The 17,456-nt window shown below is 44.8% G+C and overlaps 1 protein-coding gene across 6 annotated transcripts in view; it reads left to right on the forward strand.

The window, feature by feature from the left end:
• Nucleotides 1–17,456, forward strand: part of atp8a1 (ATPase phospholipid transporting 8A1) — a 509,869-nt gene that overhangs the window by 105,206 nt on the left and 387,207 nt on the right. For 5 of the 6 annotated variants that reach the window (XM_070870244.1, XM_070870234.1, XM_070870228.1 and 2 more), the window contains exon 4: nt 683–781. In XM_070870244.1, coding sequence (XP_070726345.1) covers nt 683–781 — 99 coding nt within the window. Of the gene's footprint in view, nt 1–682; nt 782–17,456 lie in introns of those variants that run through there. The other variant, XM_070870247.1, reaches the window with a different exon arrangement.

The raw sequence follows: 17,456 nt of genomic DNA on the forward strand, positions 1-17,456 counted from the left end.
GCATCCTTGACCCCTCTGTCCTCAAAATATACAGCCCCAGCTCCAACCTCTCAAGTCCTTCAACGTCTTAGCACTTCCCAAATCCATGCCCATCTCTTGCACAGCTCCATGTTTGAGCCTCTCGGATCAGGTTTCCACCCCTGCCACAGTACTGAAATGCACCTCATCAAAGTCACAAATTATATCCTATGACTGTGATCATGGTGCAATATCCTTTCTCGTCCTTCGCGACCTGTCCGTAGCCTTTGACATGGCCCCTTCTCTGTTGTGCAGCTGAGTGGGGCTGCCGTCGCATGGTTCCATGCTTACCTATCAAGTCATAGCCAGAGAATCTCCTGAACTGGCTTCTCTTCCCACTCCCACATCATTACCTCTGATGTCCCCCAAGGATCTATCTTTGTCCTCTCGTATTTCTCATCTAAATGCTGCTGCTCAGCGACATCCTCCGAAAGCACGACGTCAGATTTCACTGACGACGCCCAGCTCTACATCACTACCACCTCTCTCGACATCCTCCACTGCATCTGATTGCAATTTTCTGGAGCTAATCCCTGAATGTAAGTTGAGCCAAATGTTAATTCCCTAGTGTTTTGTAACATTTTGCATACATGTGAAAGGTAATTAGAATATTTAGCAGAAAGATAATGCGTATATTTATATCCTATTTCCCTCTTTCGTCTAGCAAATCCCTGATGTTTCTCCTACTGGTCGTTACACAACGTTGGTCCCGCTGTTGTTCATTCTTCTTGTGGCTGCAGTAAAAGAAATCATAGAAGATATTGTAAGTGATCACCCATTAAGTATGTTATTAAAGCAACTATTTTTCCACATGTATTTGGAAATGACTCAGGAAAAAGGTGGTTAGAGCAAATTAATATTTAAAAATAAACTTCCATTTTAAATTTGAAATGACAAACCAGGGTTACTGGGCTAATGTGATTCTTGATTATTGAATTGTGACGTATTTAGTGCGTGCACGTGGGAAAAAAATTAATATTTTACAATGTACTGTTTTATGCTTTTTAAAGTGTATAAAAATGCTGGGGAGTCAAATTAGTGAACACATCGTATCTCTAGCATGCAATGCTGGGGAATAGGTCCAATGACTGCATCAGGTATGCCTGTTGTACAGTGCTGTGGAATAGAACCAGTCACTACAGATAGCATTCCTGGCCTATTAAGTTATTGATGTTTGAATGTCACCACCATTTAGAAATGTTTTTTGTATTTGTTCATGAAATGTGGGCATTGCTGGCAAGGCCAGCATTTATTGCCCATCCCTAATTGCTCTTGAGAAGATGGTGAGCCGCCATCTTGAACCGTTGCAGTCCATTTGATGAAGGTACTCCCACAGTGCTGTTCGGGAGGGAGTTTCAGGATTTAGGAACGGCGATTTACTTCCAATTCAGGATGGTGTGTGACTTGGACGGGGAACGCGGAGTTGTTGGTGTTCCCATGCGTCTGCTGCCCTTGTCCTTCTAGGTAGGAGAGGTCGTGGGTTTCGGAGATACTGCCGAAGAAGCCTTGGTGAGTTGCTGTAGTGCATCTTGTAGATGGTACACACTGCAGCCACAGTACACTGATGATTGAGGGAGTGAATGTTTAAGGTGGTGAATGGAGTGCTAAGCAAGCAAGCTGCTTTGTCCTGGATGGTGCTGAGCTTCTTGAGTGTTGGAGCTGCACTCATCCAGGTAAGTGGCGAGTATTCCATCACACTGCTGACTTGTGCCTTGTAGATGGAAAGGCTTTGGGGAGTCAGGAGGTGAGACACTCGCTGCAAAATACCCAGCCTCTGACCTGCTCTTGCCACAGTATTTGTGGTGGTCCCGTTGTTTCTGACCCCCAGGATGTTGATGGTGGAGAATTTGGCGCTGACAATGCCATTGAATGTCAAGGGGTGGTGGTTAGACTCTCACTTCTTGGAGATAGTCATTGCTTGGCATTGTGTGGCACGGATGTTACTTGCCACTCATCAGCCCAAGCCTGAATGTCGTCCAGGTCTTGCTGCATGCAGGCATGGACTGCTCCATTATCAAAGGAGTTGCGAATGGCATTGAGCACTGCAGTCATCAGTGAACATCCCCACTTCTGACCTGATGGAGGGAAGGTCATTGATGATGCAGCTGAAGATAGTTGGGCCTATGACACTGCCCTGAGGAACTCTTGCAGTGATGTCCTGGGCCTGTGATGATTAACCTTGAGCAGCCACAGCCATCTTATTTTATGCTCGGTATGACTCCAGCCAGTGGAGAGTTTTCCCATTGACCAGTTTTACTAGAGCTCCTTGATGCCACACTCTGCCAAATGTTGCCTTGATGTCGAGGCCAATCACTTACCTCACCTCTAGAATTCATCTCTTTTGTCCATGTTTGGACCAAGGCTGTAATGAGGTCTGGAGCTAGGTGGTCCTGGCAGAACCCAAACTGAGCATCGGTGAGCAGGTTATTGGTGAGTAATTGCCGCTTGATAGCACTGTCGACGACACCTTCATCACTTTGCTGATTGAGAGTAGGCTGATGGGGTGCTAATTGACCAGATTGGAATTTGTTCTGCTTTTTGTGGACAGGACATACCTGGGCAGTTTCCCACATTGTCGGATAGATGCCAGGGTTATAGCTGTACTGGAGCAGCTTGGCTAGAGGTGCGTCTAGTTCTGGAGCACAAGTCTTCAGCACAACAGCTGGGATGCTGTCGGGGGCCCATAGCCTTTGCTGTATCGAGTGCACTCAGCCGCTTCCTGATATCACGTGGAGTGAATCAAATTGGCTGAAGACTGGCTTCTGTGATAGCGGGGACCTCAGGAGCAGACCGATATAAATCATCCACTCGGCACTTCCGGCTGAAGATGGTTTTAAACTCCTTTTGCACTCGGATGCTGGGCTCCGCCATCATTGAGGATGGGTATGTTCATGGAGTCTCCTCCTCCCGTTAGTAGTTTAATCATCCACCAACATTCACGACTGGATGTGGCAGGACTGCAGAGCTTTGAGCTGATCCGTTGATTGTGGGATAGAAAATAGGTGCAGGAGTAGACCATTCGGCCCTTTTGAGCCTGCACCACCATTCAATATGATCATGGCTGATCATACAACTTCAGTACCCCATTCCTGCTTTCTCTCGATACCCCCTTGATCCCTTTAGGTGTAAGGTCCACATCTAACTCCCTTTTGAATATATCTAACGAACTGGCCTCAACAACTTTTTGTGGTAGAGAATTCCACAGGCTCAATTCTGAGTGAAGAAGTTTCTCGTCATCACGGACCTAAATGGCTTACCCTTTATCCTTAGACTGTGAACTCTGGTTCTGGACTTCCCCAACATCGGGAACATTCTGCATCTAACCTGTCCAATCCCGTCAGAATGTTATGTTTCTATGAGATCCCTTCTCATCCTTCTAAATTCCAGTGAATATAAGCCTAGTCGATCCAGTCTTTCTTCATCGGTCAGTCCTGCCATCCCGGGAATCAGCCTGGTGAACCTTCGCTGCAATCCCTCGATAGCAAGAATGTCCTTCCTTGGATTAGGAGACCAAAACTGTACACAATATTCAAGGTTTGGCCTCACCAAGGCCCTGGTACAACTGCAGTAAAACCTCCCTGCTCCTATACTCAAATCCTCTCGCAATGAAGGCCAACATGCCATTTGCTGCCTTTACTGTCTGCCGTACCTGCATGCCAACTTTCAATGATTGATGTACCATGACACCCAGGTCTCGTTGCACCTCCCCTTTTCCGAATCTGTCACCATTCAGATAATCTGCCTTCCTGTTTTTGCCCCCAAAGTGGATAACCTCACATTTATCTACATTATACTGCATCTGCCATGCATTTGCCCATTCACCTAACCTGTCCAAGTCACCCTGCAGCCTCTTGGCATCCTCCTCACAGCTCACTGCCACCCAGCTTAGTGTCATCTGCAAACTTGGAGATATTACACTCAATTCCTTCATCTAAATCATTAATGTATATTGTAAAGAGCTGGGGTCCCAGCACTGAGCCCTGCGGCACGCCACTAGTCACTGCTTGCCATTTTGAAAAGGACCTGTTTATTCCTACTCTTTGCTTCCTGTCTGCCAACCAGTTCTCTATCCATGTCAATACATTACCTCCAATACCATGTGCTTTAATTTTGCACACTAATCTCATGTGTGGGACCTTGTCGAAAGTCCAAATGCGCCACTTCCACTGGTTCTCCCTTGTCCACTCTCTACTAGTTACATCCTCAAAATTCTAGAAGATTTGTCGAGCATGATTTCCCTTTCACAAATCCATGCTGAATTGGACTGATCCTGTCACTGCTTTCCAAATGCGCTGCTATTACATCTTTAATAATTGATTCTAACATTTTCCTCGCTACCAATGTCAGGCTATAACCGGTCTATAATTCCCTGTTTTTTCTCTCCCTCCTTTTTTAAAAAGCGGTGGTACATTAGCTACCCTCCAATCCATAGAAACTGAACCAGAGTCGATAGAATGTTGGAAAATGACCACCAATGCATCCACTATTTCTAAGGCCACTTAAGTACTCTGGGATGCAGACTATAAGGCCCTGGGGATTTATCGGCCTTCAATCCTATCAATTTCCCTAACACAATTTCCTGACTAATGAGGCTTTCCTTCAGTTCCTCCTCCTTGCCAGACCATTGGTCCCCTAGTATTTCCGGAAGGTTATTTGTATCTTCCTTAGTGAAGACAGAACCAAAGTATTTGTTCAATTGGTCTGCCATTTCTTTGTTCCCCATTATAAATTCATCTGATTCTGACTGCAAGAGACCTACATTTGTTTTCACTAATCTTTTTCTCTTCACATATTTATAGAAGTTTTTGCAGTCAGTTTTTATGTTCCCTGCAAGCTTACTCTCATACTCTCTTCCCCCTCCTAATTAAACCCTTTGTCTTCCTCTGCTGAATTCTAAATTTCTCCCAGTCCTCAGGTTTGCTGCTTTTTCTGGCCAATTTACATGCTGCTTCCTTGGATTTAACACTATCCCTAATTTCCCTTGTTAGCCACGGTTGAGTCACCTTCCCCGTTTTATTTTTACGCCAGACAGGGATGTACAATTGTTGAAGTTCATCCATGTGATCTTTAAATGTCTGCCATTGCCTATCCACCATCAACCCTTTAAGTATCATTCGCCAGTCTATGCTAGCCAATTCACGTCTCATACCATCGAAGTTACCTTTCCTCAAGTTCAGGACCCTAGTCTCTGAATTAACTGTCACACTCCATCTTAATGAAGAATTCGACCATATTATGGTCACTCTTCCCCAAGGGGCCTTGCACAACAAGATTGTTAATTAATCCCCTCTCATTACACAACACCCAGTCTAGAATGGCCAGCTCTCTGGTTGGTTCCTCGCCATATTAATCGGGAAAACTGTCCCTTATGCACTCCAGGAAATCCTCCTCCACTGCATTGCTACCAGTTTGGTTAGCCCAATCTATATGTAGACTAAAGTCACCCATGATAACTGCTGTACCTTTATTGCATGCATCTCTAATTTCCTGTTTGCCATCCCCAACCTTGCTTAGCCCTGTCTATAGAATGCTACTTCTCCTTTTTAGTATGCATGCTCTCCTGTGTTGCAACTTCCCCAGGTTGGCACCTCATTTTTAGGTATGTCTGGTGCTGCTCCTGGCATGCTGTTCACTTCTCGTAGAACCAGGATTGATTTCCTGGCATGATAGTAATGGTAGAGTGAGGGATATGCTGGGCCATGAGGTTAGATTGTGGTGGAATACAATTCTGCTGCTGATGGCCCACAACGCCTCATGGATGCCCAGTTTTGAGCTGTTAGATCTGATCTGAATCTATCCCATTTTAGCACAGTGGTAGTGCCACACAACACAATGAAGGGTGTCCTCGGTGTGAAGACAGGACTTCGTCTCTACAATGTGCGTTGGTCGTTGATACCAATGCTATCATGGACAGATGCATCTGCGACAGGTAGATTGGTGAGGACGAGGTCAAGTCGGTTTTTCCCTCATGTTGGCTCTCACCACCTGCCACAAGCCCAGTCTGGCAGCTATGTCCTTCATGGTTTGGTCAGTAGTAGTGCTACCGAGCCATTCTTGGTGATGGACATTGAAGTCCCCCACCCAGAGTACAACCTGTGCCCTTACCACACTCTGCTTCTTGCAAGTAGTGTTCAATATGGAGGAGTACTGATTCATCAGCTGAGGGAGGATGGTAGATGGTAATCAGCAGGAGGTGTCTTTGCCCATGCTTGACCTGAAACCATGAGACTTCATGGGCTATGGAGTCAATGTTGAAGACTCCCAGGGCTACTCCCTCCTGACTGTATACCACTGTGCTACCACCTCTGGTGGGTCTGTTCTGCTGGTGGGACAGGACATACCCAGGGATGGTGATGGAGGAGTCTGGAACATTGACTGAAAGGTATGATTCTGTGATTATGACTCGGGCTGTTGATTGACTACTCTGTGGAACAGCTCTCCCTATTTTGGCACAAGTCCCCAGATTTTGGTGAGGAGGACTTTGGAGGGTTGACTGAGCCGGGTGTGTCGGTGCACAGGTCGATGCCGGATGGTCTGTCCATTTTTTTAATTTGTTTTTCAGAGGCCAGTTTCAGCTGCAGCAATCTAGTGATTGGTAGCTAAGAGAAGCAGCCTTTCAGCTGGAGGTGTAGTGGCTTACATCGGAACATACAAAGTATGCATAGAGAATGATATTCTCAAGCACCAGTTATGTTGAAATGTGTGGGGAAGCATCTTGCTGTTCATGGTGAAAATATTTGAAACCTTTTCCTCTTTCCTTATCCATGATCGTCTGAAGCGATAAAAAGAACGACAAACACTAGACATCTGTTATGGAAACATAAAATACTGGGAATACACATGGTCAGCCAGCATCTGAGAAATAGTGATAGCTACATGTTAACATTTTAGGCAAGATGCTTCAGTAAGGTCTTGCCCAAGATATTAACTTTTATAGGAACTATGCTGACTCTTGTCCAATAGTAGGACACCAGGGAGCTCTTCCCATGTTGTGATCTACCACAGAGGAAATCGTGGCCTAGAAATCCAGCCCCACACTGCCCGTTGGGTGCGAAACGACCTTTTGGGATCTCAATATGGTAGGCAGGAAGCATATGCACATTTCTGGGTGGAACTGCACCTCCCGCCATATTGGACAAGACAACAAAAGTGCAAGTGAGCAACATTTGTAGTGCAGAATAATTTAGTATCGTGCCGGACGTGTTTGCTATTTTCGAATGCCCCACGCTTCATTCGCCACAGCACAAAGAAATAATGGGGGCTTGTAAAAAGGGAACAGCAATAATCATGGGTGATTTTAACCTCCATATTGATTGGACAAATCAAATTGGTCAGGGTAGCCTTGAGGAAGAGTTCAGAGTGCGCGTAAGGGACGGGTTCCTTGAGCAGTATGTAACAGAACCAACCAGGGGTCAGGCTATCTTAGTTCTGGTCCTGTGTAATGAGACAGGATTAATAAACCATCTCCTAGTGAAGGATCCCCTTGGAATGAGTGATCATAGCATGGTTGAATTTCAAATTCAGATGGTGGGGTGAGAAAGTTGGAACTCAAACCAGCGTACTGAGCTTAAATAAAGGAGACTACAAAGGTATGAGGGCAGAGTTGGCTAAAGTGGACTGAGAAAATAGATTAAAGTGTCGAACGATTGATGAACAGTGGCGCACATGTAAGGAGATATTTCATAACTCATGAAAAATATATTCCAGTGAGGAGGAAAGGGTGTGAAAGCAAAGAGTGTCATCCGTGGCTAACTAAAGAAATAAAGGATGATATCCAATTTAAAAACAAGGGCATACAAAGTGGCCAAAATTAATGGGAGGACAGAAGATTGGGAAGCTTTTAAAAGCCAGCAAAAAATGACTTTAAAAAAAATGATTGAGAAGATAGACTATGAAAGTAAACTAGCACAAAATATCAAAACGGATAGCAAGAGTTTCTGCAGTTATATAAAAAGGAAAAGAGTGGCTAAAGTAAATGTTGGTCACTTAGAGGATGAGAATGGGGAATTAGTAATGGGGAACATGGAGATGGCAGAAACTCTGAACAAAAAGTTATCAGTCTTTACGATGGAGGATACTCAAAATCCCAACAGTGGATAGTCAAGGGGCTATCGGGAGGAGTAACTTAACACAATCACTATCACAAAGGAGGTGGTACTCAGCAAGATAATGGGACTAAAGACGGATAAATCCCTTGGACCTGATGGCTTGCAACCTAGGGTCTTGAGAGAAGCAGCGGCAAGGATAGTGGATACATTGGTTGTAATTTACCAAAATTCCCTGGATTCTGGGGAGGTCCCAGCAGATTGGAAAACTACAAATGTAACACACCTATTTAAAAAGGAGGCAGACAAAAAGCAGGAAATGATAGACCAGTTAGCCTAAAATCTGTGTTTGGGGAAAATGTTGGTGTCCATTATTAAAGAAACAGTAGCAGGACATTTGGAAAAGGATAATTCAGTCAAGCAGAGTCGGCATGGATTTATGAAGGGAAAGTAATGTTTGACAAATTTGCTGGAATTCCTTGATGTACTGAACATGGTGGATAAAGGGGAACCAGTGGATGTGATGTATTTGGACTTCCAGAAGGCATTTGACAAGGTGCCACATAAAAGGTTACGAGGTTGGGGATAATATATTAGCACAGATAGAGGATTGGCTAACTAACAGAAAACAGTCGGGTTAAATGGTTCATTCTCAGTTTGGAAATCAGTAACTAGTGGAGTGCCGCAGGGATCAGTGCTGGGACCCCAACTATTTACAATCTATATTAATTACTTGGATGAAGGGACTGAGTATAACGTAGCCAAGTTTGCTGACTATACAAAGGAGGAAAAGCAATGTGTGAGGAGAACACACACAGCCTGCAAAAGGACAGACAGGCTCAGTGAGTGGGCAAAAATTTGGCAGATGGAGTATAATGTTGGAAAGTGTGAGGTTATGCACTTTGGCAGAAAAAAAATCGAAGAGCAAGTTATTATTTCAATGGAGAAGTGGTGCTGCAGTACAGCGGGACCTGGGGGTCCTGGTGCATGAAACACCAAAGGTTAGTAAGCAGGTACAGAAAATGATTGGGAACGCCAATTGTATCTTGGCCTTTATTGCAAAAGGGATGGGAGTATAAAAGCAGGGAAGTCTTGCTACAGCTATTGGTAAAGCCACACCTGGAATACTGCATGCAGTTTTGGTTTGCATATTTACAAAAGGATATACTTGCTTTGAAAGCAGTTCAGAGAAGGTTCACTAGGTTGATTCTGGGGATGAAGAGGTTGACTTATGAGGAAAGGTTGAGTAGGTTGGGCCTCTACTCATTGGAATTCAGAAGAATGCGAGGTGATCTTATCGAAACATATAAGATTATGAGGGGGCTTGACGAGGTGGATGCAGAGAGGATGTTTCCACTGATGGGGGGAGACTAGAACTAGAGGGCATGATCTTAGATTAAAGGGCCGCCCATTTAAAACAGAAATGAGGAATTTCTTCAGGTTGTAACTCTGTGGAATTTTCTGCCTCGAGAGCTGTGGAAGCTGGAACATTGAATAAATTTAAGACAGAAATAGACAGTTTCTTAAACGATATAGGGAGCGGGCAGGGAAGTGGAGCTGAGTCCAGGATCAGATCAGCGATGATCTTACTGAATGGCAGAGCAGGCTCAAGGGGTCGTATGGCTGACTCATGTTCCTATTTCTTATGTTCTTACACTCCCAATTTTGGCACAAGGCTCCAGATGTTGGTGAGGAAGACTTTACAGGGTCGACTGGGCTGGGTGTGCCGTTGTCGTGTCTGGTGCCTTGGTCGATGCCAGGTGATCTGTCCAGTTTTATTGTTTTTCATTGCGGTTTGTTACAACTGAGTGGTTTGCTAGGCCATTTCAAAGGGAAGTTCAGATTCAACCACATTGTGGTTCTGGAGTCACATAGGTCAGACTAGGTAAGGATGGTCGATTTCCTTTCCTAAAGGACATTAGTGAAGCAGATGCCTGAGCTGTGGAAGCTGGGTCATTGAATAAGTTTAAGACAGAGATGGACAGTTTCGTAACCGATCAAGCAATAAGGGGTTATGGGTAGCGGGCAGGGAAGTGGACCTGAGTCCATGATCGGATCAGCCATGATTGTATTAAATGGCATAGCAGGCTCGAGGGGCCGTATGGCCTACTCCTATTTATGTTCTTATAACTGGCAGGAAAGCTGCCACACTTTCCTGAATGTGGAGCCTGCTCCTCCTGACCCTAAATTAAAAGATGCTGACTGCTCCTTCACCGCTACTGGCTCGATCGGCCACAGCTAGCCACAGATCACACCCACCCCTTCCCGAGGCCCGATCGCCCACCCTTTCTCACTTTCCTGAGGGCTGCACAATCTTCAATTATAATTTTCCAACAGCTTCGCAGCTCACTGACTCCAAGGAAGGTGCCCCAAGGCCCATTGTAGGGGTCGTCTCTGGCTTCACCATTCAGGTGCAGGCCCAAATTTCTATCTTTTTAAAGAAAACTGGTTTGTTATCACGAAACAGAAAAACTGTGGTTGAGGAATTCACTTTCTGCAATTAGAGGATGCAATCCAATAGTAGTCTTTTTCAAATTCTGACCCTGGAATTATCTCTGCAAATGATAACCGCTTGATTTAAGATCATTCATCATGTACAGATGACTCTCATTTACTTGTTTCCCACTACACTATTTCTGGAGCATTTCTCTTTGGCAGTTAAGCAGTTTTAGCATAGAAACTTGGAACTGAATCTGATGACCCAAACCCACAAGGAATGTCACTAAGAATGAATGCTTTACGCTTATTTGCAAAATAACGACGCAGAAATGAAGGAAACTTTTGAACTTGAGGATGCAGGCTCGGACCAGTAGATGTGGAGTGGGATAAGCAGCCTGCAGACTGGAGTTATACTACTTGCTATACATTCTTGCTGTTCCCACTGCAGTTGGTGGTTAAACAAACTGATTGCACAGTGATTCTGTCCAATAATGACAGTGCAGGTTTGCTCCATAGGCATTCTGTGAAAGGCAGAGACACTATCAGATATTGCTTGGATGCATATACAAGTTTATAAATCTTTTAGGCCACCTAGGCACCCCAATAATAAGAGGCCGTGGTCTAAATTCTCAATGCTGTCCAGTATTCATTGTAGCCAAGAATATGTATGGTCATTACCATGAACATTGGTGTGCGTGTTTGTAAACTTTGGGGATTATTGAACATTTATTGCCTGCAGTTTAATTACCTGCTGTAAATTTTTTTCACTAATTCTCCAGTGTTATGATCAATTGCTTATTTTTACATCTAGTTTTTTAAAATTTAAAATTGCAAATTTTTCTGCAAATAGTAATGCTACAGTTTTGCACTATTTACAGAAGAATGCATTAATGTATTGAGGCCATTGGTACATTTAAGCACATGGTTGGGATCATATGCTTCAGAGGCTTTAGAACCTTGGGTTCTGCTGAATTAGGGAGATTTAAAAGGCCCTACCTGTGCACTAGAGCTGTGCAGACTTCGGTTGTGAGACTTTTGCGTCAGTCAGATTAAAGCGAGCTCTTCGGTATTGACTGTGTTCCCAGTTGATCTATTCTTCACCACCTGTGGAACATTATCTGGGTGTGTTGTGGATGTCCGAGTAGAGTAGATTTCCTGGAAGTGGTGCTTCCAGAGTACCAGTTGGAGTCTGTACATTGCCTGTGTTTTCCTGCAAATGCTGCTTGTTGATAGGATTGTATTGCAATTACTTTAATCAGTGCCTAAAAATAAGATGACATATGGTTGAAAATGCGCACATTCTGATGGGAGGAGGTCAGACAGAAGGATAATCCTGTCTCCCTATTTAAAAGGAGACACAAAAAGCAGGAAACGATAAACCAGTTAGCCTAACATCTGTTGGGAAAACGCTGGAGTCCATTATTTAAGGAAGCAGTTGCAGGACATTTGGAAAATCATAATGCAGTCGAGCAGAGTCAGCATGGTTTTATGAAAGGGAAATCCTATTTGACAAATTTGCTGGTGTTCTTTGAGGATGTAACGAGCAGGGTGGATAAAGGGGAACCAGTGGATGTGGTGTATTTGGATTTCCAGAAAGCATTCGATAAGGTGCCACATAAAAGGCTACTACACAAGATAAAAGTTCACGGGGTTGGGGGTAATATATTAGCATGGAGAGAGGATTGGCTAACTAACAGAAAAGAGAGTCGGCATAAATGGGTCATTTTCCAGTTTGCAAACTGCATAGTGGAGTGCCACAGGGATCGGTGCTGGGTGCTCAACTATTTACAATCTATATTAATGACTTGGATGAAGGGACCGAGTGTAATGTACCCTAGTTTGCTGATGATACAAAGATGGATTGGAAAGCAAATTGTGAGGAGGGGACACAGAATATGCAAAGGGTTTAGACAGGCTAAGTGAGTGGGCAAATATTTGGCAGATGGAGTATAATGTGGGAAAGTGTGAGGTTATCCACTTTGGCAGCAAAAATAAAAAAGCTAATTATTTAAATGGAGAGAAATTACAAAATGCTGCAGTACAGTGTGACCTGGGAGTTCTGTATGAAAGTTAGTTAACAGGTCCAGCAAGAAATCAGGAAGGTAAATGGAACGTTGGCCTTTATTGAAAGGGGGATGGTGCATAAAAACAGGGAAGTCCTGCTACAAATGTACAGGGTATTGGTGAGACCATACCTAGAAAACTGCATACAGTTTGTCTCCTTATTTAAGAAGGGATATACTTGCATTGGAGGCAGTTCAGAGAAGGTTCACTAGGTTGATTCCTGAGATGAAGGGGTTGACTTATGAAGATAGGTTGGGCCTATACACACTGGAATTTAAAAGGAGAGGTGATCTTATTGAAATATAAAATACTGAGGGGGCTCGACCATGTAGATAGAATGTTTCCACTCGGAATTTAGAACTAGGTGGCATAGTTTAAGAATAAGGGGTCACCTATTTAGAACGGAGATGAGGTGGAATTTCTTCTGAGGGTTGTAAATCTGTGAAATTCTCTACCCCAGAGAGCTGTGGCAGCTGGGTCATTGAATATATTTAAAGTGGAGATGGACATTTTTAAACGATAGGGGAGTGAAGGGTTATGGGGAGCGGACAGGGAAGTGGAGTTGAGCCCAAGGTCAGATCAGCCATGATATTAAATGGCGGAGCAGGCTCGAGGGGCCAAATGGCCTACTGCTCCTATTTGCATCTCTCTTCACAAAGGAAAGAGGCAATGTAAATACTGCTATCAAGGCGGGGTGTGAAATTATGGATGAAATAAACAGTGAGAGGAGGTATTAAGGGGTTTAGCAGCTTTGAAAGTAGATAAGTCCCCAGGCCCGGATGAAATGCATCCCACGCTGTTGAGCGAAGTAAAAGAGAAAATAGCAGAGGCCTTGACCATCATTTTCCAGTTCTCTTTGGATTTGGGCATGGTGCCGGAGGACTGGAGGACTGCTAATGTAGTACCCTTGTTTAAGAAGGGAGAAAGGGATTGACCGAGTAAGCACAGGATTGTCAGCGTAACCTCTGGTGGGAAAATTATTGGAAAAAATTCTGAAAGAAAGGATAAATCTACATTTGGAAAGACAAGGATTAATTGGGGACAGTCAGCATGGATTTGTTAAGGGAAGATCATGTTTGACTAACATTGAATTTTTTGAGGAGGTAACCAAGAGGGCCACTGAGGGTTGTGTGTTCAATGTAGTGTATATGGAGTTTAGCAAAGCTTTTGATCAGGTCCCAAATGGTCGAACTGGTCACGAAGGTTAAAGCCCATGGGATCCAGGGCAAAGTGGCAAGTTGGATACAAAATTGGCTTAGAGGTAGGAGGCAAGGGGTAATGGTTGATGGATGTTTTTGTGACTGGAAGGATGTTTCCAGCGGGGTTCCGCAGGGCTCAATACTGAGTCCCTTGCTTTTTGTGATCTACATCAATGATCTAGATTTGAATATCCCATAACTTTATGAAGGCAGGCACAGTGAGATACCGATCCTTATTGCAAAATCAAGCCCGAGCCATGGTCCAATAGAGTGTCCTATTTTTATTTGTTGGGATTTGGGCATCGCTGGCTAGGCTCCACTTATCTATCATCACCAGTTGCCCTGAGAAACTGGTGGGTGTTCTTGAACTGCTGCAGTCCTGTGTGTATTCAACCATCTTCCGAAGTCCAGGAGATCCCGTTGTGACACACTATATATTCCAGGAAACTGGGAAAAAGTGCCAGTTCAACCCCTAAGTCTCGGTGCTTTTATTTAGTTATGATTAAGAAGTTTGCAGATGACACTAAAATTGGCTGTGTAGTTGATGAAGAGGAAAGTCATGGGCTGCAGGAGGATATCAATCTACTAGTCAGGTGGGCAGAGCAGTGTCAAATGGAATTTAATTCAGAGAAGTGTGAGGTGATGCACTATGGGCGGGCTAATAAGAAAAGAGTATACACATTAAGCGGTAAGCCACTTAATGATGTAGATGAACAAAGAGACTTGAGTGCTTGTCCACAGATCCTTGAAAGTAGCAGGCTAGGTGGTTAAGAAGGCATACGGGAATGCTTGCCTTTATTGGCCGAGGCATAGAATACAATACAGGGAGGTTATGCTTAAATTGTATAATACTCTGGTTCGGCCACAGCTGGAGTACTGCGTACAGTTCTGTTTGCCGTATTATAGGGAGGACGTGATTGGACTAGAGGGTGCAGAGGAGGTTTACTAGGATGCTACCTGGAATGGAGAATCTTGGCTATGAGGACAGATTGGGTCGGCTGAGTTTGTTCTCATTGGAACAGAGGAGGCTGAGAGGAGATCTCATTGAGGTGTACAAAATTTTGAGGGGCCTGGATATAGTGGACAGCAAGGGCCTGTTTCCCTTGGTGGAGGGGTCATTTACGAGGAGCGTAGTTTTAAGGTGGTTGGTGGAAATTTGAGGGGAGGCTTCTTCACGCAGAGGGTTGTGGCGGTCTGGAACTCGCTGGAAGGGTGGTGGATGCAGAAACTCTCATTTAAACGGTGCTTGGATGGGCACTTGAAGTGACATAACCTGCAGGGTTATGGATCTAGAACTGGTAAGTGGGATTAGACTGGATAACCTCTTGGGCTGGTAAGTACTGCAGCAAATCAAATACAGCCAGGGTGATTTCCTGGACTAGTTTCGATGGGTTGGAGAGGAATTTTCCCAGATATTTTTTTTCCCCCAATTGGCCTGGGTTTTTAATCTCGTTTTTGCCTCTCCCAGGAGATCACATGGCTCCGGTTGGGATGGAGTGTAGAATGTTTCGGTGCAAGGAATATTGCAGTTGTGTGGGGCGGACTGGTTGGGCTGGGTGCTCTTTACCTTTTCGCCATTGTTCATAGGTTATATGTAACCTTCAGGGCTGCTGACTGAGGGCCGTGTGGCTCTTTGTCGGCTGGCGCTGATACGATGGGCAAAAATGGTGGCCTCCTGCGCTGTAGATTTGTTATGTAATTACTGTGAATTGCCCTTTTCCATGTCATTTTATTTTTTCTGTATTTTTAAAATATATTCATACTTGTAGGGTTGCCATGTTTACTTTTAAGTATTTGGTAAAGACAGCTTTTGATTGCTCAATTAATACATATCCCACTGACAAAGTTAGGAAGTGAAGTGCTCCAAGGAGATCACATTAAAGAAACTAATAAAGTTCATTTTGAAAATGGGCCAACATTTTGAGTGCAAGCGAGGCTGAGTTAGTCGCTTTAGATGAGGTGAAGTTAATGCTCATCCAGAAAGACTTGGGGCAATTAAGGACAACCAGTGGGGAATTGTAAGAGTAAGTTGTCTGACCATTTCTTTTGAGAAATGGAGTGGATGTTGTCCACGGATTTTCAAATGGCATTTGATAAGATAAAAGCATTATTGAAGTTGAGGCACGTGGTATTAAAGGGAGTTTGGGAACATTATCATCATCATAGGCAGTCTCTCGAAGTTGAGGATGACTTGCTTCCACTTTAAAAGTGAGTTCTCAGGTGACTGAGGAGTCCAATGCAAGATCTACAGTCTGTCACAGGTGGGGCAGACAGTGGTTGAAGGAAAGTGTGGTCAAACAGCCTGGGCTGACGCACACTACTGCTGTCTACACTTGGATTCTGCTTGTTCTCAGTGATGGGGTTCTAGGTGCTCAGCGCCCTTCCGGAGGATGCTCTTCCTCCACTTTGGACGGCCGTGGGTCAGGGATTCCCAGGAATCGGTGGGGATGTTGCACTTTGTCAAGGCAGCTTTGAGGGTGTCCTTGAAGTGCTCACCTGGGGTTCGCTTGCTGTGTTGAAGCTCCGCGTAGAGCGCTTGCTTTGGGAGTCTCATGTCGGGCATGCGGACGATGCGGCCCACTCAATGGAGCTGATCGAGTGTGGTTAATGCTTCGATGCTGAGGATGTTGGCCTGAGCGAGAACACTGACGTTGGTGCGTCTGTCCTGCCGATGGATTTGCAGGACCTTGTGGAGGCAGCGCTGGTAGTACTTCTCCAGCTTTTTGAGATGTCTGTTGTGTATATAGTCCACCTCTCTGAACCATATAGGAGGGTGGGTCTCACTACTGCTCTGTAGACTGAGAGCTTGGTGCTGTATTTGAGATCCTGGTCTTCAAACATTTTCTTTCTCAGACGACTGTAGGCTGCACTGGCGCACTAAAGGTGGTGTTGGACCTCGTTGTCAATGTCTGCTCTTGCTTGACAGTAGGCTCCCGAGGTATGGAAAATGGTCCACTTTGTCCAAGGCTTCGCCATAGATTTTGATAATCGGGGGGCAGCGCTGTGTGGCGGGATCAGGTTGGCAGAGGACATTTGTCTTACGGATGCTTAGCGTAAGGCCCATGCGCTCGTATGCTTTGGTGAAGGTGTTGACACTGGCTTGGAGTTCGGCCATTGCGTAGTGTAATTCAATGGCGGAGGATGGGGCGACCTTGGAGCTGGCCTGGATGCGGTGGAGGTTGACTCCCATCTGTAATATAATTTAACTCCACTCCTGCAAGGAGCTTGCTGAGGGCGAGATGTAGCATTGCAGCAAGGAAGATCGAAAAAAGCGTTGGTGTGATGACGCAGCCTTGCTTGACCCTGGTCTGGACGTGGATTGGGTCTGTGGTGGATCCATTGGTCAGGATCACTCATGCATGTCATCGTGGAGCAGACGGAGGATGGTGACAAACTTTTGAGTGCAGCCGAAACGGAGGTGGACACTCCATAATCCCTCAGTTGAGTGTGAAACAACCTTTGAGGTCAAACAAGGCCATGTACAAGGGTTGGTGCTGTTCCCTGCATTTCTCTTGTAGTTGTCGCGCGGTGAAGATCATGTCTGTTGTACCCTTCAGCGGACGGAATCTGCATTGCGATTCTGGGAGGAACTCTTCAGCCACAGGGAGATGATGATTGAGGAGGATTCTTGCAATGATTTTCCCTGTGGCCAATAGCAGGGAGATTCCTCTGTAGTTACTGCAGTCGGACT

Source organism: Pristiophorus japonicus, chromosome 2, assembly GCF_044704955.1.
Source record: "Pristiophorus japonicus isolate sPriJap1 chromosome 2, sPriJap1.hap1, whole genome shotgun sequence".
Classification (NCBI taxonomy): Eukaryota; Metazoa; Chordata; class Chondrichthyes; family Pristiophoridae; genus Pristiophorus; species Pristiophorus japonicus.